Source organism: Cuculus canorus, chromosome Z, assembly GCF_017976375.1.
Source record: "Cuculus canorus isolate bCucCan1 chromosome Z, bCucCan1.pri, whole genome shotgun sequence".
Lineage (NCBI taxonomy): Eukaryota > Metazoa > Chordata > Aves > Cuculiformes > Cuculidae > Cuculus > Cuculus canorus.
Genome location: NC_071441.1, coordinates 69,292,612 through 69,312,274, shown reverse-complemented (window position 1 = coordinate 69,312,274; position 19,663 = coordinate 69,292,612). Strand labels below are relative to the sequence as shown.

Below are 19,663 nucleotides of genomic sequence, written 5' to 3'. Positions count from 1 at the left end.
TTGTTTATTAGACATTTAAACGTGAGGCTCCATTTTCCAGTCACGGGTTCATATTATGCCTTTGTCAGCTAGACTAAAACCTGAGCCTATTATATGGTAATAAAGTAATCTTTTCAGATTCAGCACACTAAAAATGTCATTCTCACACAGCACCACCTTTTCTATCAGTAAATAATTTTCAGCTATTTTCCACCAAAAATTTTGGTGTTTTAAAAGCAATGAGTAATTGGATACAGCACTTCAAAATCAAGTTCAGGAGAGTCCACATAGAGCAATATATATCAAGAATGATTAACAGACAGGGAAGAGCGCCTACGGGCAACAAGACTAAAATAGCCTTTTTCTGCCACAGCATCAGCCCTTTAGGAGATCATGCTGAGCTGTTCTTTTTTCATCATCCATTACAATCCTGAAAATTGTTCAGTTGCTGCTTTCCAGAAAACAGCCCCATGTTGTGGAGATATGCCTTTATTCCTGTAAAACAAACGGGCACCTAGCTATATTAAAGTATTTTGATGAGCAAAAGCATTTACGACTCATTTACAACTTCAACGAAGTATACTTACATCTTCATTCCAGTCTTCTGCTGTCCATTCTTCTATAGAGTTTTTCCATGCTCCTATTGTAATTTGCAGAAGGAAAGAAAACAGATACAAGATAAAAGCACAACATCATATTTTGATTCTTCTGATTTAAAGCAAACCTGTTGTCATTTATAAGGGAACACAAAGTGAGGAGATGGTGGCTGGAAACATGGGAAGCTCTAGAAAACTGGTCTGCAGATGTAAAATTTGGGGAGGGTGGTTTTTTTCCCCTTTAATTTCTCATTTTTGTAATTTCTGATCCACTGTATTACCAGACATAATTTGCATGAATGCATGTCTGCAACCCAGTGCCTAATCCCAAGCACTGGAACAACTTCCTTCTTCCACGTCCCCAGTGACAGTAAGAGGTCACTCAGCCCTCCTAGGGCATCTTCCAGATTCATGCTCAAATCCATACCAAGCCTAAACAAAACACAACCACAACACCTGCTCTAACATACAAAATCCTACTTTCAACATAATCAAATTCAAGACCCAAGCTATGCCTCTAGAGGCTCCTTTCCAACCTGCTAACTCTGTCCTCAGGGCAAAACAACCCCAACCCCTTCCCTGGATACGGCAATTTTACTTCAAAAATATATATAATTCATATAATGGCAGCAGAAGAGTCAATAAGTTTCCACTGTAGCTGCATAACACTTATTCCTGTAACTTGTGGCAGAGTTTATTTGGCTAACACTGGAGCACAGCACACAGTCCACACGATGTGGCAACGGCAAAACTACTGGGAACGATCCTACAGGTGCAAAAACCTGATCCCTTCCACAGGATGCAGCAGGCAGAGGCACACAAGAGCAATAAATGGAAGGCCTTACCCACCAACATAAGCGCAGGGAAGCTTAACCCAGCAACCACCAGAGTTGACATTTAAACTACATAACCATGAGCAAAGAAAGCACCCGCAATAAAGTTCCTGCTACTATCACCTTTAATCATGTACAAAAGCAAAAGAACTACTGCTTCAATCATCTCCTTGTGTTTAATGAGAAACCCTCTGAGACACATTCATCCAGAAACAAGCCCCCCGAAGACAGCGTCACATCCAGTTCATATTAATGCCATCGCCACGAGTGCACTCTTTTGAATACTCTTACAAAGCAGCATCTTGGGCAGAGGAAGGTCGAAAGGCACTAATCCAGTCAGGCAAAGAGGCCTACCATGGAGATATACACAGCACAGAAAAGAGAGAAGCTTTATACCTTGGAATCCAAAATTATTTGCCAGGTCCTGAGCTCTGTGTTGGCTCTGTGGAGCAATACAGAGTTGCCTGAAACATCTTGTGCTCACATTTTACTAAACAGCCCCTAACCAGAAAGTTTCTACAAGCTGCAAAGCATCGAGCCACTCGAAAAATAACTAATCATATCTGAGCACAGCAGAATTACACAATGCCTCAAATTTCCTGTCCACACATTCCCACAGAAAATCTGGAAAGCAGGACCAGCCCAATGAGCAGCAGTTATCAGAGAAGCAGTTGATATTGTTTTCCTTCTCCTGATTAGTACAGGATCCCTTTCTCTGATATTCCTCCTTTAAAGAAATACATCCTGGTTCTTGTCCCACTGACATTAATATCCCTTCATTCAGAGCAATATCTGCCTCCATAGCAGACAACCCTCATGTTCATGGCAGAACTCTTAACAACAGAGCTCAGTCTGCTAAAACAGAAACAGAGCTCAGCCAAATCACGTCCAACTCTTAAGCATTCACCACCACCTTTGGGAGAGCGAATCAGAAGGAGTTTGAAGTAATATCTGGGACATTTTCCTAGCATTCAGTTTCAACATTCATTTGTTGCTCCTACTTATGACCATGGTTCTGCGCACTTACTCTTTATAAACACTGAACACAACCGTTCACGCTTTTATTAATTTACTCAAGCTGCAAAGCTTATTATCATCACTAAATACCCTGCCTTCACAACTCAGTCCTTCCAGCCTCAGTTATTTCACTGCTCTTCTCTGCATTAAATCCAGTTAGCTAACACCTTCCTCCTATCAATGGGATTCTAAGTCTGATTGAGCCACGAGTGTATCAATTTCCTTTTAGCCCCAAAACTATACTAGCGTTATTGCAAGTCCATGTATCCTCTTCCCAGCCCCTATTCCCTGCCTTGCAAAGCACCACAATTTGAAAGTTCTCCGTTTATCACTGAAACTATGCTTTGTGTTTTCAGGGATCCTTGTCATGGCAACTTCAATCTAAATGGCTATCTATGACTCTTTCCTGCTCCCTCTGAAACAAGTTCCGTTTTAGGAAACTATCTCACCAACAGAAAGCATGCCTTACGTTTTTTGACACTAATTTTGCAAGTAGCTAGTGTGAGCTAATTTTGTTTTCTTTTTTTTTAGATGAAAAAATAAATGAGACTGAGTAATGAAGAATGAAGGGAGGAATTTTCATGCTGCCCGTCCTTTGTGTACGTATTTCTGATGTCTTCACTAGCCCACTGCAGGCTTTATGGACTTCCACAGCTATACACCATCTACGTTCACGTCTTTAGTAACTCCAGATCAGTAAAATTTGTTACTGGGACCAATAATTTGTAACTAACATAGCAGCACTAGAAGAAAAAACAGAAAATTCCTGAAAACTAATATTTATAACTGACAAGCTACGTCAACAGTTCAACTTGCACAGCCTGCTTCCAGTTCCATATCTTGTCTGTCACTCCTTCCCCCTAACACTGCTTCTACCTCCCTTCCCACCACTCTTTATTCTGCTTTAAAATTACTATCCCAGCTGCAGCCTTCTCCATTTACCCTCAAGATGCTTTCCATCACAAGGCTGAAAGTGTTTCCTACTTGGACAAAACTAAATGATTCCATTTTAAAGCCTACTTATTTTAAAGAGATCTTTTCTTCTTGGCTGAGTGACTAATTTTTTACTTTCCTAACAGCTTATTTAAAGAAGAAAAACTGTAAAATGAAACTTCCTATACAGGAACATTTTTGTTTTGTCAGTTAGGGTGCCTTCTCCATTTGCTTTGGACATAAATTAAGATTAGCAGCAAAAAGTTACTTGGCACCCAAAAGGAATATTTATGCCTATTTCCATCAGACAAGTGATTTTGCAGGAAAACCCCATACTGCCACTCACTCATCCATACCCCTAAGAACCACTAATCTAATGAAGCCAGCAAAAATGCCCAAATGTGTTCTCCTACCTTCTTCTTCATACCACGCTCTCCAGATTTTGCAGACATGCCTTAAGCTGCGTTACTGAAGATCAGTGCAGCTCTTGGCGACACATGCAAAGCCTAACCACAAAAACACTCTTGGCGTCCAAAAAGAAGTTCCACATGTCAACTAAGACACTTTGAACCTCCAACAACCTATCTTCTCAGTAGAAAAGCCCTCACATAGACATATTTGTACCCTTACAAGGATCTGTTTAGTCACAACAAGCTACTGGTATTCCTAGGCAGAACTCCTCCATTACTCAATACTGAGGAGATGCCTACAAGAAGAAACAGTCGCCACAGAGGTGGCACATGAAGGCTACCCAGAGATAGCAGGGAGTGTCACAAAACATTTCAGCTTACTTGGGAAGTGGAACACAAGTCACAAGTTGTTCATCAGCCGCAGCTTTACAGTTGCATTCATTAACAAATAACCAGTGAATCTCCTACCTCTGGTCCAGTCTCCTCAAGTCTTTCTTCTATGTTTCTTTCTTCGGTTAGTTAACATTACTGCTCTTGCAATACTTCTGACAACATTCCCTGCCCTCTGCTACCATATAGGAAGCAACAGTATCAGTATTCCCAGGGAAATTTCCAAATCATTAGTTGTTTTTCTAACTCATATGATAAACTTATTTGAAAACCTAACAGGAAAGCAAAAGGTACGTTTGTTTGTAGTCATCAAGTCATTTCAAAACTAATTCCTTGAAAAGATGCCATACTGGGAAAAGAGCTCCCTTTCAATAAACATATTAATATGCTCAGTGCCACTCCCCCACACTGGTCTATAAGGCACTCAAAGTAACTTGACAGCTGCTTAGTAACTCCTCCTTAACTCTGAGCCTGTTACTGTCTTCTCCGATTGAGAAATGGCTGGTATGATGTGTAGAAAGCTGCATCTCAAGCTGCTCACAGCCCAGCCCAGTGCATCACACCTTGGCCTCAAGAATCAGTCTATTCCTTTCACACTTGACCCAAGAGTTGTTGAAAAAAAATCACCTGAGAAGGCGTCAGCAATGAAGACACTGTAAAAGTTACCCTTTGCTAGGGTTACAAAAAATATCTGTCCTATCATGCAGTGGTTCTCAAGTGTGGGCAGTAATGTACATGAATTTCTTCATGCCGACACAGGGCTTCCTTTGTCTTCATCTCTTGTCACAGAACATGGGTTGCAGCAAAGTATCCTGTTTTTACAGTCAGAGACAAGTAGGTCACATTGTTCATTTCTGAATCACCATGAGACCACCATTAAGTGGTTCTTTCCCAAATTACATCTGTCTCAATCTTTTAGTTGTGAGTGCATAATTCACACTTGAAACTTCACACAGAAAAACCCAGCTGCCTTTGTCTTCAGAGAGACAGATCGCTCTCCCGGCTTCATTCAAGTGCCTACTTGTGCTTTAGTTCTAATAATTCTTCTCTTCAAAGGTAACAGATCTGGGGATTCTCCTCCATCCCAGAGACTCACAACCTTACATTAGGGCATTGTACAGGTAGGGCATCCAATGCCATCCCAGCATCACTGAGTGCATTCGTACTTGTAAACAGTTTTTCTTACTTTGCCTAACAGATTCACACCCTATTGCCTGTGGACCAACAACTTCTGGCAGGAATTTAACTCTCTTACTACATTAGGTGAGCTCTTAAGCAGTATTTAAGCTATCTAAACAGTTCTTCACATACAAGGTTCTTCTGCTAACTCTTCAAATCCCCTCATCTAGTACTAGAACAAAAAAATATTCCTGATTGCCTCCCCTTCATTCTAACCATAGAGCCACTCAGGCTAGAGCATGTGCTCTGCACCTTAGGATCACTTAAGCTACAAAAATGAGCTAATATCTGTGTTGTGTGAGATGTGCTCACATTTTCAGAAGTTAACTGAACACTAACAGAACTGTTACTTTAACTGCAGTTTGCTACAGGTCTTCACTCCAATCCTTCCACTCCTTGAAGCATCTTACCAGTTCCATCATCTGCATCATTCTGACCAGTCTCCCAAATCTCTGATTTTGTCCCAAAGCCATCTGTGGCAGACGACTCCTTATAGTCTGCAGGGTTAAATGTCCTAGAGTTTTAAAAGTTAAGAAATGGAAGAGAACACATGGGTCATTCAATGAACAAAAGCGTCATCATTTTTAGCTGAAGCTCTATTAACATCTAGGAAGAAAGGGGAGAAAAATAAGTGAGGAGACTGAAAAAAAAAAATTGCTGTAGAGAAACTGAACCAAAATAGTAATTCCTGAAAATGCAGTTAACAGCATTCCTAGTCCTACCAGTCTTATAACACATGTTTATATGCACAATAACAAAGCCCCTCTCAGCTGACAGTTTCTCAGCAGGTGGATGACTGGTGAGAAATACATATCATGCCCTTTCAGAGCACCAGACCTGGGCAGGACAGAAGTTGGAACATCAGTAAGATTACTGAATGCACTCCTGACACCAATGCCAAAACACACAGATGCAGCTAAAAGGTGAAAAAGGATTATTGAAGAAAAACCTCTTCCCAGTTCATCATCTAGAATCATGAACAAGAAGGATTATTAGAGAAGCAGAATGAGCCTTCTGTTCATCATGACATCTCTGATATTACATGAAATGTCAAAGGCAAACACTGAGTGAAATCAGTTGAGGCTATACCTATGAAAAAACTTTATTCCAACAAAACTGAGAACAAACTTTAGAGCTGCTGAGTAACTTCTTCTGATTCTGTTTTAAGGTCCATGTATGTCCAAACAGCTAAAGCATAAACCCTCAAAAACGACAGAAAGTTAGTAATTGCTGGTCTTTCTGGTTTTATATAGAACTTGCACGTTCCACTTTGCACCAAAACAAATCTATTTTTAAATTGACCTAGGGCTATAGACACCACACAGAACTTTCAGCCTTCTAGGCATTACATGGATGCTACTGATAGGTACAAACGGGTTCTCAAAGTCTGACACGTTAGCACTGAGAGAACTTACACTAGGTTTACGTAGACAAAAATAATCCATTAATCATCTAACAGATCTGTGAATTTTGCACCCATATTTGTTTATCAAACAAAGCAATATTAATACATATAGTGGCAATATGAATATTGTCTATTAATATTGCCCCCAAGTTTGATCCTTGCCAAAATCTGTGCTCTGCATGTTTCTTACCCCATGCCTTGGGCTGAAAACCTCCCCGCTCCTTTCCCTCTGCCACGTCCAAACCCTAGGAGAGAAAACACCATTTAACAGCAACAGCAGACGAGCCACCAATCGCTAGTCTGTCACATTAGAAAATACCTTGGTTGAAGAAGAAAACTACCATAGTTAAAACTGAATATTCTTTACTTCCCAAACATTCTCACAGGACAACTTGTAGCACATGGAAGTAAGCCACAGTTCATCTAAGGCTACATGTTTCAGTATGACTTGCAATTCTTTGCTCCCTTTTCTGTAGCTAGGAAAGTAGTTTTAAATGCCAAGTAAAGGACTCACCTACAGACTTGTCCCACGTGAGACTGCTATTGCCAAATCATTAGAAGTTATTCACAATTTTGTCTCTACTTTCTAACTCTTGTCTAAGTTTGGTGCAGAATCTAAGCCTCCCTCACATCCTGATCTCTCAATGAATCCCTGTCACTACCTGTCTGTGAGGAGAAAGTTTAAATATTTCAGTTGTCTCCTGACTCAGCCCTGTCCACTCCTACTCTCCTCTGCTTTCGCCAACCTGCGACCAGACATTCCTTCCACTTACTCCTTCACTATAGCTACTGACATGAAATTTATCCAATTCAAATTACCTAAACAACTTGCCTGCTATCACCCACAAAAAAATTAATTTCTATTTTAATGACCACAAATATTTGTTACCTCCAATTTTGGTTACTTCGGTTTATAGGCTTCTTGATACAGTAAATTGCTTTATTTTCACATGTTGCATAGCACCAACAAGGCATGAAAAGTTTTGTATTACATAACTATTCGTAAAGCACAGGCTGTTAGAAACTATTTCTTACACGCAGCATTTTTCTACATAGATTTTTCTTTTCTTTTTTAGGATCTCAATATCTCAGGCTTTCCCAGTTTGTTGAGTTTTTTTTGAGTAAGATCATGAATATTATTTTGTATTACAAGAACAGGAGGAGGTCAAGAGCTACAGACTGAGAACAAAGCACTTTTTAATGCCATAATTATGTGGTAATTGGAAGTCACCAAGCAACAGCAAGTTCACCAGAGCACAAAAGTTTTAGGATTATAACACCAAAACACTGGTTGTCTGAACATCAGAACCATCCACGATGGGCTGTTTGAATTTGGATCAAAATTTCCCCTCATTTACAGGGGACCACCACAAATGAGTAAAAGCAATACCTCTGGAACATGGTAAAAACACTTCAGTAAGTCCCTGTTAAGAAATTTCATAGAATCATGGAATCATAAGGTTCAAAAAGACCTTCAAGGTCATTGAGTCCAACCATACCTGTCCACTACTGAACCAATATCCCTGAGCACCTCATCTACCCATCTTTTAAATATCTCCAGGGATGGTGACTCCACCACCTACCTGGGCAGCTGTTCCAGTGCCCAAGAATCCTTTTGGAGAAGAAATTATTCCTGATGACCAGTCTGAACCTCCCCTGGTGCAACTTGAGGCCGCTTCTGCTTACCTTATCACCTGACACTTGGGTGAAGAGACCAGCACCCACCTCACTACAACCTCCTTTTAGGGAGTTACAGACAGTGATAAGGTCTCCCTTCAACCCCCTTTTCTCCAGTCTGAACAACCTCAGTTCCCTCAGCTGCTCCTCACAACACTCGTTCTCCAGCCCTTTCACCAGCTTCATTGCCCTTCTCTGGACACGCTCCAGGATCTCAATGTCCTTCTTGTAATGAGGGGCCCAAAACTGAACACAGGATTCGAGGTGCAGCCTCAGCAGTTCGGAGCACAGAGGCACAATCACTTCCCTGGTCCTGCTGGCCATGCCGTTTCTGATACCAGCCAGGATGCTGTTGACCTTCTTGGCCACCTGGACACACTGCTGGCTCATGTTCAGTCACTGTCAGCCAACACTCCCAGGTCCTTCTCTGCCAGGCAGATTTCCAGCTGCTCTTCCCCAAGCTTGCAGCACTTCCTTTCCTTCCCCTCAGCACTCATTCATCCTCTTGCCCTAGTTTACTGTCCAAGTTTTAAAAGAATTTCTGAACCTCTAAAATATCTATTACCTACACTTTCAAGGCCTTCTTAGAAGCATGAAAATAGCAGGATAACTACTATCACGTTTTGATGAGAGAATTTACTCATACTGTACACAAGAAAATTGCTCATTACAGAGAAGCCATGGAAACTTGCAGAACAGGGATTCTCATCCCAGCAGCACACATTTGCAGTGGGACAAGACGTAAAGCCAAGCCTGCTATCTCTACATTCTCCCCTATTTGCTCTCCTTTCACAACCGGTTGGAGAGAAGGCTGACAGAGGTTAGGGAAGAGGTAACAATGGCTACAACTAGGCAATCACCATCCCCCTCCACTAAGCCTACACACAGAATTCTACACTCTGTCATAAACAACAGTGTCTCAGGACCTGCTGCACCCAGCTGATGGTAACTGCTTCTGAATCTCCTCACTCAGCCTACCTATTCAACTGATCTCTCCTTCACCTACTTAAAAATCTCAATCTGGGAAGCCGATCCGCAGCATAACGAGGTAACAGCCCACAGATACTCATAAGTCAGTGCACTCCACATTAGCTTTCCACTCAGTAAATAAATTTCTTTAAGAGTAGAATCAGCTAAACAAGGTTTCTTGGGGACAATGTAGGGGCCATATGTCTAATTAACTTATTTCCTACAGCTATCAATACAGCATTAAACACCATTTACTAATGATGCACAGAAGAGAGATCAATAGTTTTTTGACAAGTTGAGCTACAAGTCTGATTGGGGGCCACAATGACAGAAACAGTCAAGCAAAAGTACTTCTGAGTGAGGCAGACACTAGGTACAGAAAGATTAGATGGAACAGCTAGCATGAAAGTACAAACAGATTTCAGAAGAGAAGGAAAGTCTCCCCAGCCTCTCAAGTGGAAAAGCCTGAAAGAATAACCTCAGCATACTGAGCAGAAGGTGAAGTTTTAGCAAGTAAGGCATATGTAAGATGCCTTACCAGCGTGGGCCAAATAAAGTACCGGCTAAAAACAGCAATAGGAACCTTAGAAATTGCTAGAAAGAAATCACATTTTTCCTGAAGTTGCATGCAGAGACTTGGACTACTAAACAGCAAAGTGATTTTCATACCAGGACACTTTGAAAGCTAATCCTGAACTTGAATTTGAAGTGGATTCCTATAACTCCAGGAAGCTGTGTCTGCACTTTCTGTCAAAACTAAAATTAAGCATGATCAACAAATGCAACAAAAAGCATTCTAATGGAGACAAAAGGGAAGTACCAAACCAGTGGATTACAGAAAGCACTAAAATCAAAGTTAGGAAAGACACTTACAAAGAATTTATTGAAAATATGAAAGACCATCCTAACTCAGACAAAATCATGGTCATTATTGCAAGATACCATTGGGAAGGGCCGATTCCCTGACACAACCAGATCACTAATACATTCTTACACTGCCATGCTAAGAAAATTAGCTCTCTCAGCTGTGAAAACTAAAACGTGGTTTTAAAACAACAGAAGGCAGAGTCTTCTAACACAGAGAAGTCCGTCACGAAGCAACCATGCATGGGCATCAGGTATTTGCGAACTTCTGGTGCTTTTTAACAGTGATTAAAAGATCAGTGAGCAAATGGGGCTTCACACTGTAACTTAGAGCAAGGACCCAGATGCTGAGCATGCAATCCCACTGGAACTCAAACCCATTTAAATCCAAACTACTACAACCAAGGTTTTCCTCACTAGTAATCACAAGCTTTGCTCTCCCTCCTGCACCGACAGTTTTGCATGTAGCAGTGAGTGAACACCAAACCATCACCAGACAATAAAATTATCAGTTCACAGTTGAATCAGCTCTCCAAACTTGTTCCCTGCTTGTTAAATACCAAGAAAACTAGTCACCTTTACACCAGGATAAGCCTAAAAAACCTGTTGTCCCCAGCTACCATGCTACCTGCCGCTTCTTACTTGGTTGGCTAGTTTTACACTTAGATCAATCTTCTGATACAGTTCAAATGCACCAGGAGACCAACATGAGCCATTCCCCTCAGCAGCAATGTTGGTTTATGCTTGTAACATAAGAAGTATAGCTTTAAGGCTATTCTAAAGAGATGTGCACATACGGTTTAGATTGCAAAAGACAATGTTCATAAGAAACCCTTCTTTCTCCTGTCATAATTCACAATCAGCAACTCTTCTATCAACATTTTTACCTACCCACAAAAAGCAACCAAGTGACTTGGCATCAGCTCATTTAATCTTCTAGTGAGTCTAAACGAATAGATATTCTTGCAGTCAATCAGCATGTTGAGCACAACAGCAAACGACGGATATCAGGCAAAGAACAAAATTACTGCCCTGCCTCATATAAACTCTTGTAACATTTCCTCACTTGCCTTTTAAACTCAGATCTACAAACAACAGCCTGAAGCATCAAGGCAGCATTGCTTACTCATTTCTGTTTCGGGAAACCAAGACTGGGGTATTATGTTTACACTTGATTCTGATCAACATTCCTGTTACTACCCCATCCAACATAATTTTAAACCATGAACTATTTAAAACATTGTTTTGTTTCCTTTAACATTGCAACACTGTTCAATTGCGTACTGCTGGGCTTTTTTTCCTATTCTCTGGCACACCTCCCTCTGTTGTTTATGTCAGCCATCACTGACACAATTCACATTTTCTTTTCTGGACTGAATTCTAGAGAAGTCAACACTTACATCCTGGCAGGCAGTGAGTTTTGTTTCCACTAAAATCCACTGGGAGTTCAAGATGCTTGTAAGGACACAATTAAGTCTTCACTCTGGTACCATCCCTGTTCTCATTCACAACGTTTTTCCCTCCAAAACAAACACACACGCACAAGAAAATTGTGTAGCACCACAACTCGGGCAGGCCTAGCCCACTAACCTAAGAGCCCATTTTGTATAAAATCCAGCTGCCTGAGCTTGCAGACCTAAAACCTTCCAGCTGCAAGACAGGTGTTTTATTTCAAAATACAGATTTTCACATTGACAGGTTTAAATTAGATGAAGACACTTGAAGGTTAAGAAAAAACCCTCAGAATATCTGAAAGGAAAAGGAAACGCAGACTGGAAGGACAGGCAACACCCTAGATTTGTGCTTATCTCTGACTACACAGTCGCTGAAAAGCCCTGGTCTCTGCACTGGAAATGCAGAGCCAGCCAGCCTCCCAGCAGATACCAAGGTGATGTAGGCTTGAGCCTTATGAAGAGATAAGGAGACTATAGAAAGTTTGTATTCCAGGTATTCCACACTACCAGAACAAACACCAAGGTTATACTTAATAATTGAAATCACTTCTGTCTTACTAGACATCATAAACCTAGCAGCACTGCATCAGTTATATACTCCATGTACTCTAGTAATCATTCTTAGAAGCATGTGCAGAAGCCTTTTACTCTAAAGCTATGTTTAAAAGCAAGTCCATAACTTATGTTAAAGCTAAATTCTTATTAATCTCAAAAAAAAGAAAAAGCATTTTAAGTGACACAGCTTCCTAACTGATACAGAAGCTACTACAGCAAAACTAGACAGACTTTGGATTATGACCTCCAGAAGGTCTGCTCTACACTCATGTTTTGGAAAAAACATCTTTGCTAGATCTGGCAAAGGAAATACAAAATACGATGTGCCACTTGTGGTAAGCTTTTAAAACAAGAAAATGTTTAGACATATAATTCTGATTACAGAAGCTCAATTTTTTCAAGCATAGCATGCATACTTATCTAAAAAATGCTACAAAAAAAGATATCAATAATAAAAGCTGGACTACTGGCGAGTATTTACAAAAAGGGTAAGCTGCTTTGTCTTCTCATACAGCTAGCAAACAAAAAGAAACCCGAGAGGCTCATCATTATGTTGTTTAAGGCCAAAGTTTAAACAACGTTCTTCTCTTTCATTATCTCTGTTTTGCTAGAAAAACAATCCCTGTCAGCATCCACATTTACGGCATGCTCACATTGCTCTGGAAGAAAGAAAAGAAAGAGAAAAGAAGAACAGAAATAAAAGGGACAAATCCATTTTCACTATGTAATCCAGAAAAATTGCTACATATGACTCTACAACAAATTCTATGCCAATCCAAGTCCAAGAGTCCACCTAGCTGCTATCCCATTATCAGCCATGGTCAAGTAGGTAACAAAGCGTACCAAGAACCAAAACCACAGCACAGATTCTCTGGACATTCCTAGTCTTCAACTATTTGTCACTCAGACTTCCTCAGCTGAAGATAAATTACATTCATCAAAACCCTCACTGGTTTCTCCTTTCCTTGATGTGTTTCTTTTCAGGCTGAAATTGTCAAGTCTGTGTGTAAATTTTCAGCACCCACAACATCTTACAGGAAGGAATTCCTCAGGTTAACTACACGTATGACAAACTTCCTCTCTAAGCTAATTCTGAACCTATTGATTTCATTTAACATTTCCTCAATCATGTACTTGTTTGGAGTGATCAATCGACTTCCTCACAGAACCCTCTCTGCAAAAATGTCTACCCTACACCCACTTGGTCCTGTCAAGAAGTACTACTCCGCTTGTACCTCACACCTCATAAATGCAAGTTTTCCCTGTACCTTTGGAAGCCTTTTCTAGCTCTGCCACATCTTTTCCAACATTGGATGGAGCCTGGTGACAGCACCAGACCTTAAGATGTGAGAACAGCACAAAACAGCAGCAGAAAAAGAACTGTGTGTGGAAAGTTTGTCAGTGTGTTCGTAACGCTGCAGCTGGTTAAAACACAAGCGGGGAAACATTTCCAGAGATGACAGTCCTAAAGACATAACCATCTTTCACCATAATTCCTTCATGAGATTCTATTCCAGACAGTTACAAATCCTGGCAATACTGACACACAAATACAAGTACTTTGCTGCAATTACTATCACCATTATCCTATTTTACACCTAAATTAAGCTTATTCCGGAAATCCAGCTCTGAAGACTCATGTGAAGGCCACCTTAAAAAAAAAAAAAAAAAAGATAAATTCATTGACTCCTTTCCAAGCCAAAGCTTACACCTTCAGTTTAGCAAGCAAAGATTGAGGGCAGAGTGATTCCAGCTGGGATGTGTCCTGAAACACATCCTGTGATGCAGTTTTGCTTTCTGGTTATCAGTCAATAACACGTATCTACTTCAAATCCCTGATCCGCATACCAGCAACCAGTGATGTTTACTGAACACCTATCCTAAAAAGCAGCAAGGAATGTCACGCTGTCATTAACAGTATCTACTGCAGAAGGAAGCAAAAGCCTACAGGATCAAGGCTGAAATATTTGGTATCGGGGTCTTCCCCTTCAGAAAACAGCCCATTATCACCCCAGTGTCAAACACATTTCTGCTATTTTCAGACCATACAGTTTCTGAAAACTATGTTACATTATTAAAAATTAAAATTAGGTTGTTCTACAGCAAAGCAGTAATACAGTGGCCCAGCAAAACTTCCCCTAGAAAAAAGTCAGTAAGATAACTCCAGCCTGAGAAGGCAGCTTAAAATAAAGAGACAGTGCATTGCTCAGATATTAGCTGACCCTTAATTTTGTAGCAGATGCCTAGGTTCCTACACAAGCACTGCATGAAACACTTCTAAAAAAAGGGTGCTGTGGTGATTACCAGCAATCTATTTACTTCCAGCTGAAGTACTTGATCCTACATTTAACTACACCGTGTAACAGAAAAGGCAGGCTACTGAATTAACTGGCAAGAAGCTTTTTTTTAATTATTTTTACTAATGTCCAAAAAAAGAAGACTGTGCATCCCTGAAATACCAAGAAGTGAATTACATAGCTCTATACAACTCCCTGCAGATTTCAAGGGCTTGCATTATAAAATTAAATTAGGTATTTCCTGCCACAGAATACACACACTTGTAATATAATGATCCTGAAGTCTTTCAACAGGTTTATCACAGACAGTTGAGAACACTTCATTAAGATACTTTGCTCACATGAATGTACAGTCTTAACCAGATATGGCGCAGAAACGCAGTAATACTATGTATGCTACACCAGAGAAAATAAATCTGTTGGAGTTGTTCCTGTTTCTTCAGACAAATACATCAGTTTGATCTGATGATTAGGCGCTTTGGCTTGAGACACACAATCTTCATCTAGAAGGCTACAGTGCTGACAGCAGCAGAGTATTTTTCATTAGGTTAGAAAGCAAAAAATAGACTACATTTGAAATCAACCTCTACGTTTGATTTAATTTTTTTTTTAAATCCTGCCTTTAAATCCTACCTTCGGGTATAAAATATTCTTTTATAAAATACCAAAATACTTACATTGCACCTATTAAGATCAAAACCACAACTTCTCCTGCAAAGTTATCTGTTGGCACACCATTCTGTATTTCCCGATTCACATGCACAACGATGCAATTCTTGCAACCCTCTGGAAGGTACGTGTCTTTGCACCTTTCCAGTCCTTCAAGGTGCAGATCCAAAGACAATGAATTTGAAAGTACCTGTCTTGAGTGCCTGGTTACCGGACATTCCAAAGAGAAAAAAAAAAAAAAAAAAAAGAGTCCTTTGAAGGCAGACTTCTTCCCCCAAGACAGGCATTACTTCCTAAGTAAGTTAGCTCTGCTATGCACTTTATCAATTTAACTTATTTGATATCCAGTTCCCCACACAATCTGCCCTGTACCTAGATTGCTCATTTTCATTCCTCTTGCTCTAAGTAAAATCAAGTCTCTTTCCACTCCATCCTATGAAAATCTAAACTAACTAAACATCCCTTGATTCCATTTTGAATCCATTATCAAAATCTTTCCTATCTCTTCTACACAATAGGATCACAGTTGTACCTAAGACTCCACAGTATTCTTTCTCCACAATTCTCCTCTTCTCCAAATTTCTTCTCTTACCAAAAAAGCCTCTAAGGTGACTTGTACTATCTCTTACTGGGTACCAAAAAGAGAAGACAAACGTGAAAACCTGACCTGCCCCAAAGAAATGGCACAAGCACAGACCAAATCCCTTCCCACAAGCCCTACAGATGGAATCTTGTACTCTCCTGCTGCCAAGGTACATGCTGAGGAGCCCAGAGCACTCCCACTCACAGAAAACTGGCATGAATTGATGTGGGAAAACAGCTCTCCATAGCCAGAGGACACCAGCCTACTACATGGGAAATTACCACAAAGGTGATTTGTGTCAATCCTTTTGAACTGTTCTGAGACCAAGACGTGACCAGTGATAAGGGAGGGGTTGTTCCTAAATTAAAGGTGGCTGAAGTGCTTATGGAATCAAAGAATAACCAACAAATCAAGAAAAACCAAAACCAAACACTTCTTTAAAAAGTGTTTAAAAAAAAATGAAGAATTTAATTTCAGGATGTGAAATTAGTGCCAGTCCCACACCAAAGCCACCACCTCACCTCTCCCACGGCCACGTTTCCCGCGGTCCGAAGGCCTGTCTCCTTGATTGTTGTCCACTCCGTTCTCTTCAGCTCTAACTGTGGAGAGAGGATAGCTTAAGAGAAACTTTAGCAACTCATGCCTGAAACATCATAACCATCTGCTGAACCTGAAACCCAAGAGAAAAGGCAAGATTGTAGAGTAGGCTGATGAACATCTCTGTCACCCCTCCTCTTTGGAGGTGTAGCTACAAGCACATTGTGTTCACTTCACACTAGACAATTAGGAAGCAAAATATCTAACAAGAGGGAAATGTCCCTTAGCAGAGAATTCTGGTTTTTTGAACATAAAGTGCAGCGATTTGCAGCCTACACTATTAAATTTATTATGGCCTCACCTCTGTAACAAGGTAGGAAATACAGCTGCCTCATACTATGCTTCCCTGATAACACTCTGGGTGGCAACAGTAAAAGAACAAGGGATAACAAAGAACAACCACTCTTCTCCTGTTTGGCCATACCACACCCCTGTACAACCAAAGAAACTTGAAACAAATCTCCTCTGTACATAAATCAGAGGATAATTACTGGTGAAGGTGAGGCGCTGGAAAAGCACTGCAACTTAAATACTATGTGGAAAACCCCTGAGGAGTCACTCTGAAAGAAGGCTGCTTCCTTGATGGAAAAAGAAAATAGACTGTCCACTTAAAACACTGCTGAGATTTCATACCACAAAGCTTCTCCTCATGGCAGCAATAAAATCAGTAATTCTTGGACACAAAACTGGGAAAAGAATATCAAGATCTGTTAACCATCTGAAAAAAAACCTTTAATTCCAGTTCATAAAAGAAACAAGCAGCAGCTGGCTCAGGCAAAAATTCTCCTCCCAATTCCACAGAATCACAGAATGACCCAAGTTGGAAGGGACACACAAGAATGATCGAGTACAACTCCTACCACTGCACAGGACCACAGCAAAATTTACACCATGTGTCTGTTCAAATGCCTCTTGAATATTGTTAGGCTTGGAGCCACGACCGCTTCCCTGGGGAGCCTGTTCCAGTGCTGCACCACTCTTTGAGCATGATTTCATTTTGGTGGATTTGATTTAAATTTTTTCTATGTATAGCTGCAAGTTTTACTAATGTTTGTCCTATCTTGACATTACTCTAATACAGAAAGATTCACAGTGCCTTTACTGGCACAATATTTGAATATATTCCAATAACAAATTAGAAGAGCTGGCCAATATTGTAAATATTTTTCCCGCTTGTAAATGAAAAGCTAAACATACATGTTTCACTCTGGTTTCTCTGCTCATCTATCTGTGTTGTCTCTGGCCCTCACAGCAGTACATAGAGCTTTTGATGATAAAACTTAAGAGAAAAAAGCAATGTGTATCAAATGGTGATCCAATGCTACCTAACTTAGAAACTATCAGTTTGCTTTGGTACAACATATGCACCTGTATAAACTGTAGCGAATTTGTAACTGTGTCAACTGCAAAGAATTGTCACTGTGGTAGAAACTCTCCTTTGGCTGGCTTAAGTCAGTAAAACATGTCAGAGATTAATAATGATTCCAGGCTTTTCATTCTCCTTAAGAGTAGATGAAAACATCTTCACATTCTCCCATTCATGAAAGGAGATGGAGTCAAAGCTGCATAATTTTTTTCATTAAAAGAAACAAAAAAGTTTTTCAGTTCTGCAGCAACACACTTGCTCTCAACCAGCCTTACAAAGACTCAAATCCAAAACTTGCAAAAAGAACAGCCATTCGTACAAGATCAATTAATCAAACCAGGGCAGAACTTAAAGTTAAATTGAGTGCCTCTGGACAAGCACAGACCACCCTGAAAATAAGTCACTTACATCAAGCATACCTGTTGTATCAACGATTTATGACCTCTTCGACACTGAGCTACAACCCAGACAGGATTTACTCTATCAAGCATTTTCTCCCTACTCAGACAGTGTCAGCTGCAAGAAAAGCATCTGAATCTTTAAAAATAAACCCCTGTACGTACACTCTCGGCCACGGCTGCCTCCTCTTCCTCGTCGGCTGGAACTTCCCCGTCCGCGACTCACTTCTCTGTCCCCTCGTTTTTCTCTGTTTTCTTTGTTTTCTAAAGATTCCTTTCCAAGACTTTTCTTCTTTCCCCCTACAGTTTCCCAGGAGGTCTATTTGGGTAGAATAGAATAAGACACTAAAGTCAAAAAAAGAGACAGCTCTCAGCGCATACTTCCAACTCGGATCCCTCCAGTTCATGTGAAGAAACCGGTATTTGCATAACATCACATCTGTAAAACTTTACAAACTACACAAATGAAAACACACGCTTTGTTTCTGGGAAGAGATGAAAGCAAAACAGGTTTTAGAAGTTGGATTGTCTTACAGAGTGTGAGAATTTCAAATATTTCTGATTATAGTGGATTTTTGCAAGTGGAAGGAAGCCCAGATACAAACACAACGCAGAAAATCTGCAAAGCAAGCAACAGTTTCCCTCTCAACTACCTCCATAAATCTAGCAAAAGAGCACGCACAGAGCTTTTTTTTTTCCTCCCAACGAAAACGAAGAAACTCTTATAAGCATCATTGAACAAAAGACTGATGAGAACAAGGAGTGGAAAAAAAACATTACCCAGACGTGCTGGAATTCAAGCACTAAGAGACAGAATAGCAGAACAACTGGGAAAATTGGGGCCATAAGCCAGAGCATGCTCTCTTAACAGCTACAGCTTAACACACACAGCAAAATGCAGGAAAAAAATAGGTCTAAACAAGACAAAGGACCAAAGTCCAAACACCAAGCCTAATCTTTAATATTGAACTCCATCTCCAAAATAAATTCAGGGATCCTATTGGCTCCATAGGACTATCTATATGAGTTGAAAATAAAATGACTAAACCACTTGCTAAGAATAGCACAGCACCTCACATATTATGCAACTGCATCGTTAGCCTATTGAGCCATAGTCACATAATGAAGAAGGAGGAAGGTATTCGCAAACCATTAAGGTGGCAATGTAAGTCCCCACCCCTAGTTGCTTACAGTCTAAGTAAGGTATTTCAGAAAGAAATCTATAAATACAAATAAGGCGCACCAGATGTGAAGCACTAAAGCCAGGATCACTGCCCGGCACCTTCATTACACAAATAAGGCTGAGTATCAGTACTATTAGGTCCTGCCCTACCTCCTCTCACTTCAGACAATAGCAGCTCTGAAGACCTCACAAGGCTGGTAATGACCAATGTGTCTCACGACATGCCAGTCCATGCTGCCTCTGAGAAAACTAACGCTATCGAGAAAGCAGGAAACAAAGCAGCTTACAAGCATAAACACAATGTCTCAG

The 19,663-nt window shown here is 40.4% G+C and overlaps 1 protein-coding gene across 7 annotated transcripts in view; it reads right to left on the bottom strand.

Moving 5' to 3' along the window:
• The window catches only part of UBAP2 (ubiquitin associated protein 2), a 97,593-nt gene that overhangs the window by 66,826 nt on the left and 11,104 nt on the right, over positions 1 to 19,663 (bottom strand). For all 7 annotated transcript variants that reach the window (XM_054055136.1, XM_054055129.1, XM_054055130.1 and 4 more), the window contains exons 5-9: positions 18,337 to 18,490; positions 16,332 to 16,409; positions 6,933 to 6,987; positions 5,748 to 5,851; positions 567 to 619 (exon numbers count right to left, since the gene is read on the bottom strand). In XM_054055136.1, the coding sequence (XP_053911111.1) occupies positions 567 to 619; positions 5,748 to 5,851; positions 6,933 to 6,987; positions 16,332 to 16,409; positions 18,337 to 18,490 (444 nt within the window). The remainder of the gene's footprint in view (positions 1 to 566; positions 620 to 5,747; positions 5,852 to 6,932; positions 6,988 to 16,331; positions 16,410 to 18,336; positions 18,491 to 19,663) is intronic.